Here is a 17142-nt window from a genome sequence, read left to right as displayed (position 1 = left end):
TTGTTTTAAAAAAATAAATAAAATCTTAAAACATTTAATGATGATTTGACTTGCAGGAACATGGGAACATGACCCTTGATAGTGGTTAGTGCTGGATTTCATGCTCCTTTTAGCCCCACAAATTGATTAGAATTAGTGATTTTCAACTGAGAGCAGTTAACGTTGTTGAGAATGATAGCTCTGACTTTGTCATTTGAAAAGATGACAACAGGTTTAGAGGCTTCAGAAGTGGTGACTGAATTGCCACATCCTTGGTGCTTCTTGTTCTGTAGTAGAATAAAGTCGCTTCTGAGCCTCTAGAAGTTACCACCTTCTATTCTGCCATGTGCTGGACTTACATTTTAATATTCCTCCTCTCCATGTCTGATACTGTCAGATACTTGCAGCTGTGGTTTCCTGGGATTTATATTATGTGGCTGTAATGTCTGAATCTTAGGCTGGAAAACAGTCTGATCTTCTTTGCTCTTCAGAGGCTTCTCCTCCAGTCCTTGAGCCCTGGCAGAGTAGCAGTGGCTGTGCTGTCCAGTTCCCCCAGCTTTGCGTGCAGACTGCTCTCACGAGGATCGGTGGTGAAGTAAGTAAGACTGTGAGCAGTTTGAACTCCTAACTTATTTGTTCTTTGTGTCAAACGTGCACCATAATTTTCTGCCCAGGGTCCAGTGATACTTAACTGGGTTCTTTGTAAGGCTCTATGCAGATATGACAGCACATCTTTCCTTGTCTTCTAGAGCATTTCTGATGGCTTGTAGTTAACATCCAATCTCCCCTTCCTGTTAATTTCATGAATAATCTAATTGAAGAGCAAGAAATTTCAATTCTAAGATTTTCATCAGTTACTGCTGTGCTCTGTGAAAACAGCATTTTGCTCTGTTTTATTTGAAGCTATCCTTTTAGCAAATACATCTGCTCTGAGTTACTGCAGATCTACTGCTAGTAGTGTTTCCTGTAACTATCGAGAAACCATCACCAACAACAGCTTAAGGAATCACTAGCTATTTTGCTGCTATTTTCAGGGTTTCTTTCCTTCAGTGGGTATCCAGGTGAGTGTGGTATGGAGTTGCTTTAATCTCTTCTCCTCTCTACTAGTGTCTATCCTCTGTTATTTTGCACCTAAAGCTGCTAAATAAAATAAACGAAATGGTCTGGTGTGGCTTCTGCTTTTGTTATGTTTCTGTGACAGGGTAAACCAAGCTAGTTTTCCAGCCAGAAGTATTTAAAGACACTTAGGTAAACCCTCCTGGAATAGAGACTGCCTGACTTCCTGTCCGGCTTTTCTAGATCGTTCACATGAAGTAGTTGATACTCAGTTGTAAAGCACTCGAATCCATTGCCAGTCACTGTGGTGAAACACTGGAGATTGAGACACTGATTCCTCACACTTGTCATCCTTTTCATTTACAGGAGGTGATCTTGGGCCTCACTGATCGATGCCGTTTTTTTGTTAACGACACTGAGGTACCAAAGCATTTTCCCCTTACTCTGTCCCCTTTTCCTCTGCCAAAGGCAGATTTCCTTTTGTGCTCTATACAGCAATAAACATAGTAATTTTTCTACAGGTTGCTTCCAACATCACCTCATTTGCAACATACAATGAATTTTTGTTGGTGACAACCAACTCCCACACCTGTCAGTGCTTCTGTTTGAAGGACCTAACAGTGAAAGGTAAATGCCAGTTCTGCCATGGCCATTGTCTTGGACCTGCAACGTGTCCCCATTTTTCCACATCCAAACCTGCTGTATTTGGGTCATTCAAAGCAGCTACTTTAGGACAGAGGAAGAGAGCTGCTTGCAAAAATCTGCAAGAGAGGAAGGAGCACGGGAGAATGACTCTGAATATCATGCATTCCTCCCAGGGAGCAGGATTTGTCCTATGGTTGTTCCTTCCCTATTTTCAACAGCTTAGCTCTGCATTCTCTCCTTCCCTACATGTCCAAAAACAGAAAAGGCGCTCTGGTATTCAAGGGCATGTGGCAGAGAAGGGATCCCAACAGGAAGAGTTTCTGTCCATTAGGGAGATGAGGCCCTCATGAGGGTCAGGATGACAGGTTATTGGCGCTCTACAGCTTTCAGTGCTCCTCTCTCTGGTGCATTAAGCTTCATCTTCCTGGTGTATAGAGGGCACACCTCTACTTTGTACAGCACTGCTCAGCGCTAAAAGGTTCTCGACCTGCTTGCAGCCATTAAGGACCATCGATGTGTTGTTGACTGAGCTGGGGAAGTAGGAGACCTTGCAGAGCTACACAGGAAAGCTGTGCAGGTGGCACTGTGCAGGGGCGTGTGTGCGTGTCTGCTGATAACTGCTGTCTTCAGCCCTTCAGGCTGGCCTGAGCAGTGCTGCAGCCCCTAACAGCGAGACGCTGCGCAAGGTGGAGCGAGGCTCGCGTATCGTCACCGTTGTGCCCCAGGACACAAAGGTTGTGCTACAGGTCAGTGCTCTGCACGTGTCTGCTGAGGTTTGCTGGTGGGGTGTAGAGGGCTTGTCTCGGTAGGTAGCTGATCAATCTGCAAATAATGCACACAGCACTACAAAGCTGATCTCCTGTGCTGCTGCAGCACAGCACTTCCAATCTCTAGGCTAGATATGGAGCGATTTTGAGCATGTCTCTGGGAGTTAGTTGGAGCACAGGCAACTGTGTTCATACCAAACTGGGGGTGGTGTTCAAATTCCTACTGGCTGAGGCAGATTAATGTTATGTATTGTGGCCTCTTCTGTGAATCTCAGACCCGCCTCTTTGTACTCGCTGTATGTTCTAGCAACCCTCCATTAGATTTGGCATCAAGTTTGTCCGAATTTTGAGTGCTGTGCTCACTCTTGAGAACCAGCAGAGGCTCGCAGGACATGGAAGGATTCATCTGTTACGGACCTCTGGAGGTCTGTAGCCTAACATCCTCTTCAGAGCAGCAAGAACCTGAGAGCCAAATCAGTTTGCTCTGTGTCTTGTCCTGTTGTGTGGGGTCTAGCCTCCTAAGGAAGGAATGTTCCTGAGCTGAGAGAATTTTCAGATGATTCAGGTTAAGTGAAACTGTTCTTTGAGGTGAACAAACAAGCACGTGAAACTGCAAATAGCAGACAAGCCTAGAAGAGTTAGCCTATCCTCACTTTGTCTTCTATGTAGGCTGAGTAGCTACAAGAAATAATGACGTGGATCTTATGCTATAGATGCCAAGAGGAAATCTGGAGACCGTTCACCACCGAGCTCTGGTTCTTGCCCAGATTCGAAAGTGGCTAGACAGGTAAATGGTGCCGGCATATTCTGGTCTTCCCTCCCCCATGCTGAGCTGTTCAGAGCCCATCTCTCGTAGTGCTGCAGAAGGATGGGAGGCTGGACTCAAAGAAACTGGCTTTCTAGGTAGGAATGAAACTGTTTCTGGGTCTACCACCTAGAAATCCAAATTTCAGCAGTCCCATCTGACTCACATTTCACCATTGAGGGGCTTATTTATGTACTAAGACTGAGTGGGTGGGAGAGATCTTGGTCTGCTCCGTTCTCCAGACGTTTTGATCCCTTCATGACTTGCTTGCTATTTTTCATGTTGTATTTGCTAAATAATTTTGTTCAAGTTCTCTGAAAGAGAAGTTGTTCCATTAGACTTAAGTGTAGTTCTCTAAGAGAGGAATATAAAAACTCAAAGCCTGTCCCCGACCTACTGCAACCTGATCTACTGGTCCGCTCAACTGCAGAGGCTGGCAGTGAAGAGGACTGACCTCGCACGGTTTTTCTGGAAGGCAGTCTACGTGGCTTGTTGCCTAGGCTGTTGTTCCCCTCCAGCTGGGTCTGTAGTTACCTCTAGTGAGCTGCCTCTGTTTGTGGATACTGTACCTATCCAATATGTAAACTGTCCCTCTTGACTCATTCCCCCAGGCTTATGTTCAGGGAAGCATTTCAGTGCATGAGGAAGCTGAGGATCAACCTCAATCTTCTCTATGACCACAATCCCAAGGCAAGTATGCCCAGTTCTGTTGTGTCCTTTTCCATATCCATCTAGTCTGGTCGGATTCCTTCATCTTGTACATTCAAAGAAGGTCTTTGAACTTGCTCCTGTAGTTCCTGTACTTGTCAGAATAACAGTAGCAATACTCTTGTTCATTTCAGGTATTTCTGGAAAACGTAGAAACCTTTATCAAGCAAATAGATTCTGTGAACCATATCAACTTGTTTTTCACAGAACTGAAGTGAGTATAATTCTGCAAATGAAAGCATGCATGTAATTGGTGGTGGATTGTTTTGACAAAGTATTGGCAGCTATTCAGTTTCAGTGGAAGGACTCAGACAGAAATCTGATGTGCTGGGTCATAAAAACTCAAGTGAGCTCAGTTGTTTCAAGGACAGTAAGTGTATCTTTTGGGGAATTTCAACTTGGAGGCAATCATTACATTTTTCCACTAAGGGGTTGTTAGGACACCATCTGACTGGTTTGACTTGTCTGCTGGCTTTCTGTAGAAGGACAAATGTTGACAGAAAAGGTTTTGTACCCCTATAAAGAAAGGCATGACAGCCCTGTTTGTCTGAGACCTGAAGCCAAGTTACTTGTTTAGATTCCCAAATCAGACGCCCTGATTTCTTTCTGAGGTTGAGTGACAAAGAGGTTTTAAAGCACTGGTAGCTTCAAGACTTCTCAGGCTTGCTGAAGTAATTTGTTTGGGAACTAGAGCTAACACTCGTCTTCTCTGTGTCTATTTTCAGTTTTGACCTGACCTTAAATCTTTGTCTAGAAGTAAAATCAAATGTCTTAATTTTCAGAAGCGTTCTTTGCCCAGCGCCTCCACAGTGGATTTAGTAGAATGCAGCTGTATCTTGAAAATACTACCTTCCAAGTCTTGTGTAACTACAGCAGCTCTGACCAGTTCTTGTTTTTTTTTCAGTACCTCATTTGGCTAAAAATCAATTGGGATGGATAAGAGATGTTGGAGAGCTTTCTGGTAGTGTGGCAGATTGTTTGTCTGCGCTGAATGACATATGAGCTATTTTGTTTCTGCATACATTTCTGTGTTTTAATGTTACTGTCTTTGTGCTGAACTAAGTGATGGACCAGGCTGGTATTCATGTCTTTTTATTTAGGGAGGAAGATTTCACAAAGAGCATGTACCCGACTCCGAATGGTAGCAGTAATGCTCAACCACGTCAGCATCTCGATCAGAAGAAAGTAAACCTCATATGTGATATGATGAGAGTTGCCATGGAGCGTATTGACCCTGAAAAGTGAGCATTTGCTTATGGTGAAGGAACTACTAGAGAGATTTCTGTTAAATCACTAGCAGAAAAGCGAAGGTGTCCTTAATGTCAGTTATTTTGCTTTGGATCCCCTGAGGTGAACCTGTGCTCTGCAAAGCCTGTATCGCTGTACCTACTATCTGCTGAGGATACTCTTCTGAAAAGCACAGCATCTAATAATTCCAGAGATAGCAAAATATCTTTTCCCTGAAGTATTAAAGAAATAGAGGCAGGACGCCTACAAGGGTTTGAAAAACAGACTGAATTTAGGAACACTGTGTGACATGGGGGATGGAGAGAGATGAGCAAGATTGTCATCCCAGGGAAGTGCTGGCTTTATGGAGCAGATGGCATTTCAGAAAAACCTCAGCTGTTCTGTCTGAGACTGAATTATTTTTGTAAATCTTCAGCTGTATTTCTGAATGGTTACCTTTTTGTCACCATCCTCCTTGGATGAATCAAGACTAGACAAAAATTAAAGGGTGGGAAAATAGGATAATATCAGTGGTTGGTGAAGTAGTGTTAAATCCTGGGCAACTCACATGTGAAACAGTGGATACAGGAGCAGCAGACAGTGGGTTGTTGCTGTACCTTGAAAACTAAGACACTTTACAGCAAACTGTGTTGGTAATCAAAGGATTTCCTTACATGGGAAACCTGTTTTGAAATAGTACGTGTGAATAATATGAATGTGGAAATAACCTCCTAGAAAGCTTTCATTTTTATTAAAAATAAAAAATAAAAAATGCCAAATTTAATCTGGAAAATTACACCCAGCAATCTGAGCTTTTTGATGGGTGTTACCTCTCCATTCATACTGTCTGGCATAGCAAGAAAGCTCATTCTACTCAAAACACACCTCCAGTCTTGCAGTACGTTTGGGAAAATTTAATTTAAATTTAAAAAAAAAAATAAATTTTAAATTAAATTTAATCTATTCTAATTTAAATTAAAAAAAAAAAAAACTAAATCTCTTTGGTATATTTGGTTCTCCTCTTGTTCTCTGTTTTCATTGAAAAAGCTTGAGTAGTTTTTTTCTTTCACAGAACTGTAGAATGGTTTGGGTTGGAAGGGACCTTTAAAGATGATCTTTTCTTTAAAGAAAGTGTTGTCTAATTTTTTCATCTACTGCTTCTGTTTTTTTTAGATACTGCCTATCAATACTGACAGCACATGTAAAGAAAAATCCTCCAGAACTGGAAATTGCTCTCCAGAAGGTTCATAATCTTCGAGGTGTTGTATCAGGAACACAAGAGTTGAAAATATGTGGAGTTTAGAGCTTTCATTGTTAGCATGGTTTACCCTGAAAATTATTTTAAGGTGGCTGTTTGTGGAGGTTGTCAGAAAAAAGAAATGTTCCTGAAACTAACTATGAAACTTGAAACTGCTGTTAATAGAACAGCAGTTTGTCAGCTATGATGAGTAGTTTTGTACTTACCCTTCTTAAGTTTTGTGCCTACCCTTTGCTCATCCTTTGTCTAGGTATGTCAGCAGACAGGCAAGAGCTGGAGCTGTTTTGTCTTTCAGTTCAGAACTGAGTTTCTCCCAGCATGGAGTAGGAGGTTTCTGTTCTAGGTCCTGGTGCCTCAAACTGTTAGACTGTGCTTTTATTCTGTGCTGATACTTCTGACTTGTCACTATAGCACGCTGCATAAATTACTGTGCTTGGGATGTTTTTTGAAGCTGTGTGGGAAAGACTCTGCAAACAGCCAAGTAACCCCTCCTGCAAGGTGGAGTGAGCCATCAGTTTAGTGGTCTTTATGTGGTGTTAAGGTTGTGCTAGATACTGCATCCATTTCTCAGACCGGTGTTCCACTGCTAATGATGTGACTGATGTTGTGTTTCTTTCATTACAGAGAGCATTTCTCCAAATGTCACAGCTGTGAGTGCAGAGGAAGCACTAAAATACCTGCTTTTCCTTGTGGATGTCAATGAATTGTATGATTACTCCCTGGGCACATATGACTTTGATTTAGTCATCATGGTGGCAGAAAAGTCTCAAAAGGTCTTGGTTTATAGTTTCAGTGAACAGTTTTCTTTCCCAAAGGTTCATTGTAGTTTGTGAGTCAGCCCACATGTTTTATTAGTTGTAGCTCTCTGCACAGGCAGGATTTCAGTTGCTCAGGTCCTCTGTGTGTTTGGGGTGATGCGAGGAATATGGCATGCCTCTGCATCTATTAGTACTCTTTGAGCACAAGTTAGGGAACTTGCTTGTGCTCAAAGTGATACAGGTCTGTTCTAGAGCAGCACTGCAGAGTAGGGGAGGACTATCGTCTACAGCATTGTGGCTGCATTCTAGTTCTGTACTCTTTCAGTTTTTGCTTAGTTGGTGGTGGCTACAACAACAGTGCGTATCTTCCAGCATCTGTAACTTGAAGTCTCAATGAAAATCCCCGTCAGGATCTTCACAGAGTTTCCAGATGTTACAGCAGAGCCTGTTGCCTGTCAATTAAAACATCCTCTTTGTGTTAACGGGCTTAAAACACAGGAATGTGATTTTCATGACTTCTGGTGTGGAAGATACCAGGCAGCTGTATAAAGGCAAATTTACATATGATAATAGCTACTAGTAAACAATATTAAGTGTGATGCATATCAAATACATGGGAATTTTAATTTTAAGTGTCCATAGTCTCTGGATAGTGCTGAAGTTCATGTGTGAGCCTGGTAATTTAAGTTACCAGGCAAGAGTACATACACAGAACTGATTCTCCAGGATGGCTTACATTTTAATGAAAAATTTTCTTTAGTGTGTTATGATATAATTTAAAATTTGGGGCTGTCTGCTGTTGAAGATGGGGTGTGAATAAGGATTTTATCAGACTAACTAAGCTGCTGTTTTTATTATTCTTCACAGGACCCAAAAGAATATTTACCCTTCTTAAATACTCTCCAGAAGATGGAGACCAATTATCAGCGGTACACCATAGACAAACATTTGAAGAGATATGCAAAAGCTCTTGGACACCTCAGCAAATGTGGTAGGTGTCCTGCACATGCAGCATCTCTAAGAAATTCTGTAGTAGAACATTTTTCTTTCAAAGAACCTTTGGGGGGAAATAGCTAAAGAAGGAGAATTTCACAAGGTCATCTTCTCTCCCGGTAATGCTTGGTTAACTTTTTCTCCATAGTTTTTGTAGTGTAGCTTGGGGCAGGGAGAAAGGTGGGCATGTGTGTACTGTCCTGCGATTGTGAAGCATAAGCCTTTGTTTTCTTCCAGTTGCTGTTGACTTTTCCCCAGTTAACTCTGCTGGCAAAAGTGAAGCAAACCTTAAGAAAGTGAATCCCTTGGGTTTGGGGTGATAGAGTAGGTGCACTTACGACCTTGCACCAAAGCACCTCTTGTTGCTTCTTAATAAAATGAACCCTGTCTGGGTGGGGTCCGTGGGAGTCATGTACTTTCTCTTTTGTTGCTACAAAAAATAAAATATCTCTGCAGGTCCTGAACACTTCTCTGAGTTTCTGAACTTGGTGAAAGATCAGAATCTGTATTGTGAAGCCTTGAAGCTGTACGCCTCAAGCACTCAGGAGTACAAGGTGTGTAAGCATGTGTAGCATGCAGGTTTTTAATTCTCTCACATAGTTGTTTGCATATCGCCCGCACCTTGAGTGAGGGCAGGAGTGAGACAACAGTCACTTGCATTCAGGTTTTGTAGGGCGTTGCTCCTCCTGTGTTGTCTGAGACCTTTCTCCAACATACCTGGAATTACTCTTAGCACTGAGCCTGCTAGGTCTGGTCATTGAAAGAGCAGCTGTTACTTCTTTGATCTCATGTCCAAGAGAGCACCTGGGAGTTTGGTTTCTGCTGTGCTGTCTTGTGGTGTACTCATCTTGATGTTTGTGATACAGGTTTTCTGTGTAGCACTTGCAGGTTGTATGGGGACATTTTGTTGTCTGTAAACTATTCTGGAGAGCGTTAGAGAGCTTGAGGCACTCTTAGGTGTGCCCTTTTCTAGCATGTAGAGTCCCTTGTAGATTTCAGTACTGAAGAACTGTAGCTTGCCCAAGGCTATTGTCAAATGTAAATGAATGCATTTAATTTAATTTTTTTTTTTTTAAGTATACAACAAACAAGCCTTTGTAAAAGAAGTTGGTGAAGAAGTAAGAAGGGTGATGCAGAAACTTGTCTTTCTGCAGCAAGGTGACAGTAGAAAGGTCTCTCGAGAGAGAGATTTGTTTCTGGCTTAATATGGAGTCTTTTATTCTTTCTGTATTACTCCAGTCAAATATATCATCCCCTTCTTGATATAGATTGTGAGCTTGGAATAGCCTAGAGAAGCTGCATGTATTGATTTTGAACAGCCTGTGCCTACAGAGTTCAAGGGCCTGCACCCTCTTGCCCCAGTCTTTGACTCCTAGGGTGACATGGTTCAGGGAGACCTAACAAAAATTACTGGTTGGAGTAGGGAAGAAGGGGCTGATTTCCTGCAGTTTGTAGGTTACCCAGTTTGGTAAGTTAGGTATTTCCTTATGTCTCTTACTTTAGTACTGTATGAAAAGTCTGTGTGTGCTGATCAAAACCCTTCAGCTGATAAAAAGTTTGAAATGAGGTAGAACATTGTGCCTGGAGGTTCCTCAGGGGATGATATCCATTTAATTCTCACTAGTGTAGGACTGCTGCTGACTCCACAGCTGATTTCTTACTTCTCTTTTGTCCCTGTCTTGCAGGATATCAGCGATGCATATGGGGAGTATTTGATTCAGAAGCAGCTTTATGAACAGGCTGCACTGATATTTGCTCGGGCTGGCATCTTTGCAAAAGCACTCGATGCATTTCTGAGCAGTGGCAGCTGGCAGCAAGCCCTGTGCATGGCTTCACGGCTTGGTTACACGACGGATAAGCTGTCCAGCCTGGCACAGAGCATGGCAGGTAGGCTTTGAGAGGGTGGAGGTGAGCAGACCAAAACTGGCTGCTTTTATTTCTCGTTCGTTCTGATTTTTCATTAAAATCAGAGAAAGCCTCAGTCTTCAGTGTTTTTCTTAAAGGACTGTAATTCCCATGGGTTTATGTGATTGCACATCACCTTTGTTTCTCACAGGAACCAAAAAATGCTGGGGCTGAGCTGGTTGGCACCCCAGAGTTGCCGAGCTAGTTATGGCCTTGGCTACCCGGGGCTGACTGGTTCTTGCATTTTCCTTGCAACCTGTTGCTGAACTGCTGTTCCAGATTGTTTCCTTGGTTAACCTCAGGGAATGGAGATTGTTTAAAGCATCTGACGTGACTGAGTCCTCCAGATGCTGTGCACACTGATATTGCCTAGCCACAGACCTTAAAGGCTGTTGCAGAATTTGGTGCTCCATCTTCATGTTTTCTCCGTAAAGCCTGCTAGCGTCAGGACAGGCAGGTACACATAAAGCTACGTGTGGTCCTACTGCCGGAAAAAAAGATGGGTTCTCTTAAGAGTTTGTGCTCACTAAGAAACACGAGGCTTCATGCATGAGATGTGTCGTGAGCCTGGCACGTATTTCAGCAAGAAAATGGAGCATAATCCTGGGTTTTGCTGTACTCAGAGGCAGAGTTTATGAAGAACCCCTTAAACAGTGGGAATGGCTTCTGGGAGTAGTCTTCCAGATTTGGATATTCCAGTATTTTATTTTTCTATCACTTAATGCAGTTTGGATCCTTCATGACTTGCCTTTAATGCTTTTTCTAGTGCCCCCTCTTAAATCACAACTGTAATTTAGCAGGATGAGCACATAAAATTCGATGCAATTTGCTTAGGTAATTTCTTTCTTTTTTTTTTTTTTCCTTGGCCCTGTGTATCATTTTCTCACTTACACCCTAACAGAAAAGCCAGTGCTAAAGCTGGTCCTAAGTTTTAAGGGACTATAAGTCTTGAATCCCATAGGTTTGGTGCTTCCTGGCTATACCACAGAGAGCAACAGACATAATTCTCCCAGCAGATACTGAGACTGTGATACACTGAAGCTTTCAAGAGAGATTTCCTGTTTACATCCTGCCTTCCTCCACTCAGGGGACTCTTCACTATTTCTGTCTAAAACTGTAGGGGAGAGGTTCTTCAAGTGGCTATGAGAGACAAGAATCATCAATTTCACAAGCAACTGGCTGATGATGATACAGGTTAATGAATTCTCGACATCAGGCAGCCCTTCTTTTTATCATGCAGATTAAATAAGTGTCTGAGCAGGTAGAAGGTGCTACAGTGAGTGGGATGTTCCTGTACTTTATTGTTTTGTAGTCGAAAATCCAGCTGCTCCTGAAAAGCTGAACTCCACCTTTTCTCATAGGAAAGCTGGTTGAACAGAGAAGGCATGCGGAGGCAGCCGTGCTCCTGGAGCAGTACGCTCAGGTAATGTGCCTCTCCTGTCTGTGCCCCAGCAACATCCTCTGTCCAAGATAAGCTCCATCTTTTATTTTTTCTGTTCTCCTGGGCTGCATGTGACTCCATATGTGCTGACTACAGAACACTCTGTGCCATGAGTTCCTTTTGGAATGGCAGAGAAGGTCTGGGTGATGCAGCAATCAGGGAGTAGATGAATGCTGTGTCCCCAGGTTTTCTACTCATGAAGTTACTTCTGCTTTGGTATGAAAAGGTTCAGAAAGCTGAAGTATGAGTGCTGGAATAAAGAATTATGAGTTCCAGAGGGACTTTCCCTTCAAAAGGGGCTTTTGTTGTGTTTGTTTGTTTTGTTTTGTTTATTTTTAATGAGAGCTTTTTGTTTGTGTCAGCACTCCAAGGTACTGGGCACAGCTGTATTCTTGTGACTGATGTTGCTGAGTAGAAGCACGCATCATGTAGGTGCTACCCAAATGCGTACTTCTAGCATCAGTAGCAACAGTTGCTCTGTCTTTCCAGGACTACGAAGAGGCTGTTCTCCTCCTTCTAGAAGGGGCTTTGTGGGAAGAAGCTTTAAGACTGGTAAGGAATTTCAAATTTCAAGAACCAGAAATACTGTCTGGATAGCAAGAAGTGGATATAATTATTTTTTATTTTTTTTAGAGTGCAAGAACAGGGATGGAGTCTAGGTTAGATCTCCAAATAATATCTTGTTTCCTTTTCCTGATTCAGATTCACAAGTATGATAGGCTGGATATCTTGGAGACTAACTTCAAACCCGCCATCCTGGAAGGTAAATCTGTGCACAAACCTGAAACTTTGCTGTGCTGAGGAGGTGGAAGGAGGTCTTCGCTGGGCCTGTGGGAAGCCATAGCACACTCGTACGGGAAGCTGTATGGAAGGGTGCTTTGATTCTGCCCAGCTGATGTTGGCCAGTTAGCTGCATTTGCCAGCATTCTACTGAACATTTGAAGCTCTGCAGTTGCCATAGGCTCTTTTCAGTTTAGTTAAGCTTTTGAGCTTTTTCAGACTTCACAGTCACAGACTGCAAGGGAGTAGGTGTTTACATGTCTATGAACAAGGAAAACAGCCCTTGTTCCAGCACACAAATGTGTGGTGGCAGATTTATGGGCTACGAAAACTGCTGTTTGTTAAAGAAGCTCTTTTGAAAATATTATTTGATACCAGTATTCTCTCTTCAGCCCCGGAAGATGTTTGATAGCTGTCAGATGTTCTTTGTTCTCATGCTATGGGCAATAGGCTATGTGAGTTCAGCGATATTTTTGTTTAGCTTGAACCTAATTAATGTAAAGAGATGTGTTCACAGAGCTTTCTTCTCTTCCTGTATTAGAAACAGACTCCTGTTCCAGAGATGCTTGTCTAGCCAGTTAGTTCTTTCCACACCCAGCTGCATTTAAGTTTGGTGTGCTCTTGTGCTACTAGCTTTGAATTTCCTTCCGCATGAGTCCTTTTGGGTGCTTTACACCTGACTTCCAAGGTGCTTGGAGGACTGTGTTTCTTCAAGCTCCTTGTGTAAGAATACTCTTCTGACTCCCTTGTACAAATGTTCATGTTCTTACCTTGGATCTGATCTTTTTTTGTTATTGAGCAGCCCAGAAAAGTCAGCTGATGTTGCTAGATTCTCAGAAAACAGCATTTCTTCGCCATAAGAGTCGCCTGCAGGTAGTCCGAGAGCTGAAGGAGAAGGCTAGTGAGAGCCTACATGGTTTGTATTAAAATGCATATGACTTTCTTTTGCATAAGTAACTGTGATTATCCTTTTTTTTTTTAATTTTGTGGTTCTTATTTACCCTGATGGAGCTGCAGTGTACCCTCTTGTAGCTCCAGTGGTATCTACCACCCCAGAAACAGCATTTTTCTCACCCCACCCCTTGCACCGTAGTTGAGGTGCAATTGTTTGACCTTGACCCATTCCATTAAGAGCTTTATTTTCACTGCTATCTGTGTCACAGCTTTGTTGGGATAAGAATGCTAAACACAACTGAGAGCACTTCAGAATGAGATGGCACTGTCTCCACAATGGCAGCTTGCCTGGGTCAGGCCGTGCTTAGCACATCCTTTGTGCTGAGTACCTCCTAGGCATACACACCTGCAAGAACACACTGGCTTCGGGAAAGTTTTCTGAAAGCAGAACATTCTGTCCTGGTCCAGATCTGCTGCACTGAGATTGTCATCCCTCTGAGTGTGCCATTGAATAATCACAGTCCCTGCCAAGGCAGAGGAGCCGCGCTCTTCTCACAATTTCTCTTTCTTCTTGTGTGCGGGCTGAGTGGGCTGAGAGCCGCAGGGCTCCGGTGCACCAACAGGTAGAACAAATCTGCCCAGGCTGCTTTTGCAGAAAGCCACATAGGTTACCCAGAGAGAAGGCTTGGAATAACTGTGACCTTTTTCCATGCTGTGACAGTTGTTAATGTGTTTTGCAGATTATGAAATGCCAAATTGCCCAGAATTGGATCTTTTCTCTGAAACCAGCAGTGTTGTGACAGCTAGCGACATGAACAGCAAATACTCACACAGCAATTCAAGAATATCAGCGTAGGTATCTGCCTCCAAATTAGATGGTGGCTGCCCTGGCATCAGCCTTTATTTGGGAGGGCAGTTTGCTCATGTTTGGCATGCTCTTCCTAGCAGCTGTACATGCCTTGAAACTGTTTTAATTACAGGCATTTCTTGGTTATTTTAACTCTTGTTGGAGGGGAGAGAGCAGAAAATGCCAGAAGCTAGTAGTGCAGGAAGTGAATGCCCAGCAGAGGAGCTGTGAGCACAGGCTCTGTGCAGGAGCTGGCTCTGTAGGCAGCTGGCACGTTGCCAGAATAGCTGGCTGTGGGAGTTTTGACACAGGAAGTAGGCAGAGTTTCTCAAACATTAACAGCTTGTGCTCTTTGTCTTAAGCTTTGCATTTTAATAGTTGGGGCTCATTATATAATTTCATACCTGTTCTCTTCCCACAGTGAGCTTCTGTGTTGCTTTTGAGTGCTCTTCATAATATAAGCTGCGGTGTGGGGCGGGCTGTGTTAAAGGTTGGTGTAGTTTGTGGGGCCGCTTCTGGACTCCCTAGTTGAAATCTTGAAAAGATAGAGCTGTGGAAAAAACATGGTTTTTTTTCAGGGCACTTTCTGTGGCTCAGGTGAAAAGAGAACGCAACCATAGTATTCAGCATATCTGTGTCAGAGTGTGCTGATCATTTTGGGTCATTAGGTAACTAATAATGGCCTCTGATTAGAAGTTGTTTCCCTGTGATAATGGGCCAGGAGCTGGGCTGTGTTAGTGCACAGCTTGTAGAGATAGCAGAAATTAAAATGTGCACAGGCAAGCACAGACCATGGCACCAAACTGTTCCAAGTGGAGTTCACTTTTGCCTGCTAGCAACCGTTGTCAAACAATTTACCCTACTCTGTGCTTAGAATGATGCTTTGACCTTGCTGGAACACAAAGCAGTTGTGTTTGTAGAAGAGAAACTGTAGGACAGCTTCCCAGCCCAGCTACCAACTTGTGTTTAAATACTGATGCAAAGATGCATCAGCTAACATACAGACAGACCCTTTTTACTGGAGAGACTAAGGGCTTAGGTAACAAGTTGCATGCATGCTGTTGACATATCTTCAAATTCACCCTGTTACAGCTAATCCTGTTGCACACAGCAGAATTAAGCATCCGTCTTTTCCAGGCGATCCTCAAAGAACCGGCGCAAGGCTGAACGCAAGAGATACAGCTTGAAGGAGGGGAGTCCTTTTGAAGATGTGGCCCTTCTGGAAGTCCTGGGAGAAAGCGTCCGTGCTGTTGAGAATGTGAAAGGTAGGATGGCAGTGATCTTAATCCACTCTCCAGCTTGTGAGCGCGGCCAGCTCTTCATAAGTATTCTGAGGAGAGGAGCTTCATGGTGCGTAAGACTGTCTGTGGTGGACTTTTATTCGGTTCATCTTCCTCTGCCAGGTGGAATAACTAATAGTGTGAGGTCTCCTCATTTGAAATTTTGGGAGCAGGTCAGTGAGGACCTGTCAGTGCCATGAGAGGTTTAGCTCACATTTTGTATTCAGGTGCTCTAGCAGTTGGGTAGGGACAAAGAACCAGTTCTGATTTGTTGCTCCCTGTCCTGTATCTCGATACCAGGGCAATACAGCTGTTTATTTCACACTCCTATGTTAAATATCATTGCTTGGTATTCTGTTCACTCTCCAGGAGATGTACACATCCTTCTGAAGCAGCTTGTACTGTTTGGTTTTGATGAGCAAGCTGTGGGACTGCAGCAAGTCCTGGAAGAGGTTTTGCAGCTGATGGAGACCTCGATCCCAGAAATCTGGACTCCAGATGTGCAGCAGAGTTCTCTCAACCCGGTCCGTGCTCATCTGCAACACTCATGATGCCTGCTATACAATACCAAGTAGTTGGTAGTGCTTTGCATTCTTCAGCAAAGAACACACAATCTTTCCCTGGCACTCCAGATCTGCCCCTTTTTCTACAGACTTTAAGTAGACGCAATGTGTAGTACATTATAGAAGTGCTGCAACTTCTGAATCAGTACGCCCTAGATACGTGTGACAGATACAGCCTGCTGTGTCTGTCCCACTGAATACCATGTTGGACATGATCATATCCCATAGGGCATGTGTTAATTTGTCCTCGTGACTTCTTTTCATAAGCTCTTCCTTAAGCAATTTCCAGAACAAAGGAACACTCTTTTCTTTTCCAGCCCTATTGGTTGAAGTGTTAGCATAGCTTTTATGTAGTGAAATAGTGGTTGTCCATACCGTTATCGTTAGACGAAAAGCAAACAGATTGGTCAGTTTGGTCTGAACCAGAGTATCATAAAAAGTATACTGCAAAAAGGTGAGTTTTATCAAGCTTCAGCTTAACACAGAAATCATGAGGACTATACTAGGTCCCTTCCAAAGTAAAAGTCTTTCTCTGTAATGAGTAGTTTCTGAGCGTTCAAGGTGAACACAAGATGTCCCCCAGTATCTTTTCCCTTACCACTGATTAATGTGTCCATTTAAGGGGAGATTAAAACTGCTGAATGTGGTTTTAGGAGCTGAGGCTCCCCAATGAACTTTAAATGTTGCTGATTCTGTAATGAAAGTAGTCCTGCCAATTCATGGCACTTAGAATCACATAATCATTAATGTTGGAAAAGCCCTCCAAGATCATCAGGTCCACCCATCCCCCTGCTACCAATGTCACCCACTAAACCATGTCCCTAAGCACCACGTCCAGCCCTTCCTTGAACACTCCCAGGCACAGTGACTCTATCACTTGAAGTGCTGCAAAGAAGTAAGTACTGAGATTAAAGTTCTGTATTCTGAAAGGTTGTCCCAAAGCAGTTCTTTCTGCCTCTCTGTCAGCTTTTCTGAGACGTTTCTGGGCTTTGGTCCTGTATTCCTGATCGCTTTGAGCTGTGGGGTCTCCTGCAGCCAGCTGCTTTTGCTCCTGGAGTCTAGCCTATCAGCAGTTTTCTTGGTAGGCATCTGTGCTCTCAGCCTCCCTCTGTACAGGTTGGAACATGGGTATTGCTTCTCCATACAGGTCCTGGGTCCCAACTCAACTGCTAACAGCATTATGGCTGCCTATCAGCAGAAGAGGATGCTGGCTCCTGTTGTACAAGGTTAGTTCTG

The 17142-nt window shown here is 43.3% G+C and overlaps 1 protein-coding gene across 1 annotated transcript in view; it reads left to right on the top strand.

Annotated features, from left to right (window-relative positions):
• Positions 1–17142, top strand: part of ELP1 (elongator acetyltransferase complex subunit 1) — a 29638-nt gene that overhangs the window by 11463 nt on the left and 1033 nt on the right. Inside the window, exons 15-35 of the mRNA XM_082782572.1 lie at positions 471–574; positions 1402–1455; positions 1557–1662; positions 2311–2426; positions 3161–3234; positions 3864–3942; positions 4095–4174; positions 5061–5201; positions 6361–6446; positions 7070–7218; positions 8071–8194; positions 8653–8750; positions 9882–10083; positions 11463–11524; positions 12032–12094; positions 12245–12305; positions 13125–13238; positions 13957–14068; positions 15201–15328; positions 15713–15867; positions 17054–17132. Coding sequence (XP_082638698.1) covers positions 471–574; positions 1402–1455; positions 1557–1662; positions 2311–2426; positions 3161–3234; positions 3864–3942; positions 4095–4174; positions 5061–5201; positions 6361–6446; positions 7070–7218; positions 8071–8194; positions 8653–8750; positions 9882–10083; positions 11463–11524; positions 12032–12094; positions 12245–12305; positions 13125–13238; positions 13957–14068; positions 15201–15328; positions 15713–15867; positions 17054–17132 — 2187 coding nt within the window. The remainder of the gene's footprint in view (positions 1–470; positions 575–1401; positions 1456–1556; positions 1663–2310; positions 2427–3160; positions 3235–3863; positions 3943–4094; positions 4175–5060; positions 5202–6360; positions 6447–7069; positions 7219–8070; positions 8195–8652; positions 8751–9881; positions 10084–11462; positions 11525–12031; positions 12095–12244; positions 12306–13124; positions 13239–13956; positions 14069–15200; positions 15329–15712; positions 15868–17053; positions 17133–17142) is intronic.

This window comes from Aythya marila, assembly GCF_965140915.1.
Source record: "Aythya marila genome assembly, chromosome: Z".
Taxonomy (NCBI): Eukaryota; Metazoa; Chordata; class Aves; order Anseriformes; family Anatidae; genus Aythya; species Aythya marila.
This window is presented reverse-complemented; position numbering and strand designations above follow the sequence as displayed.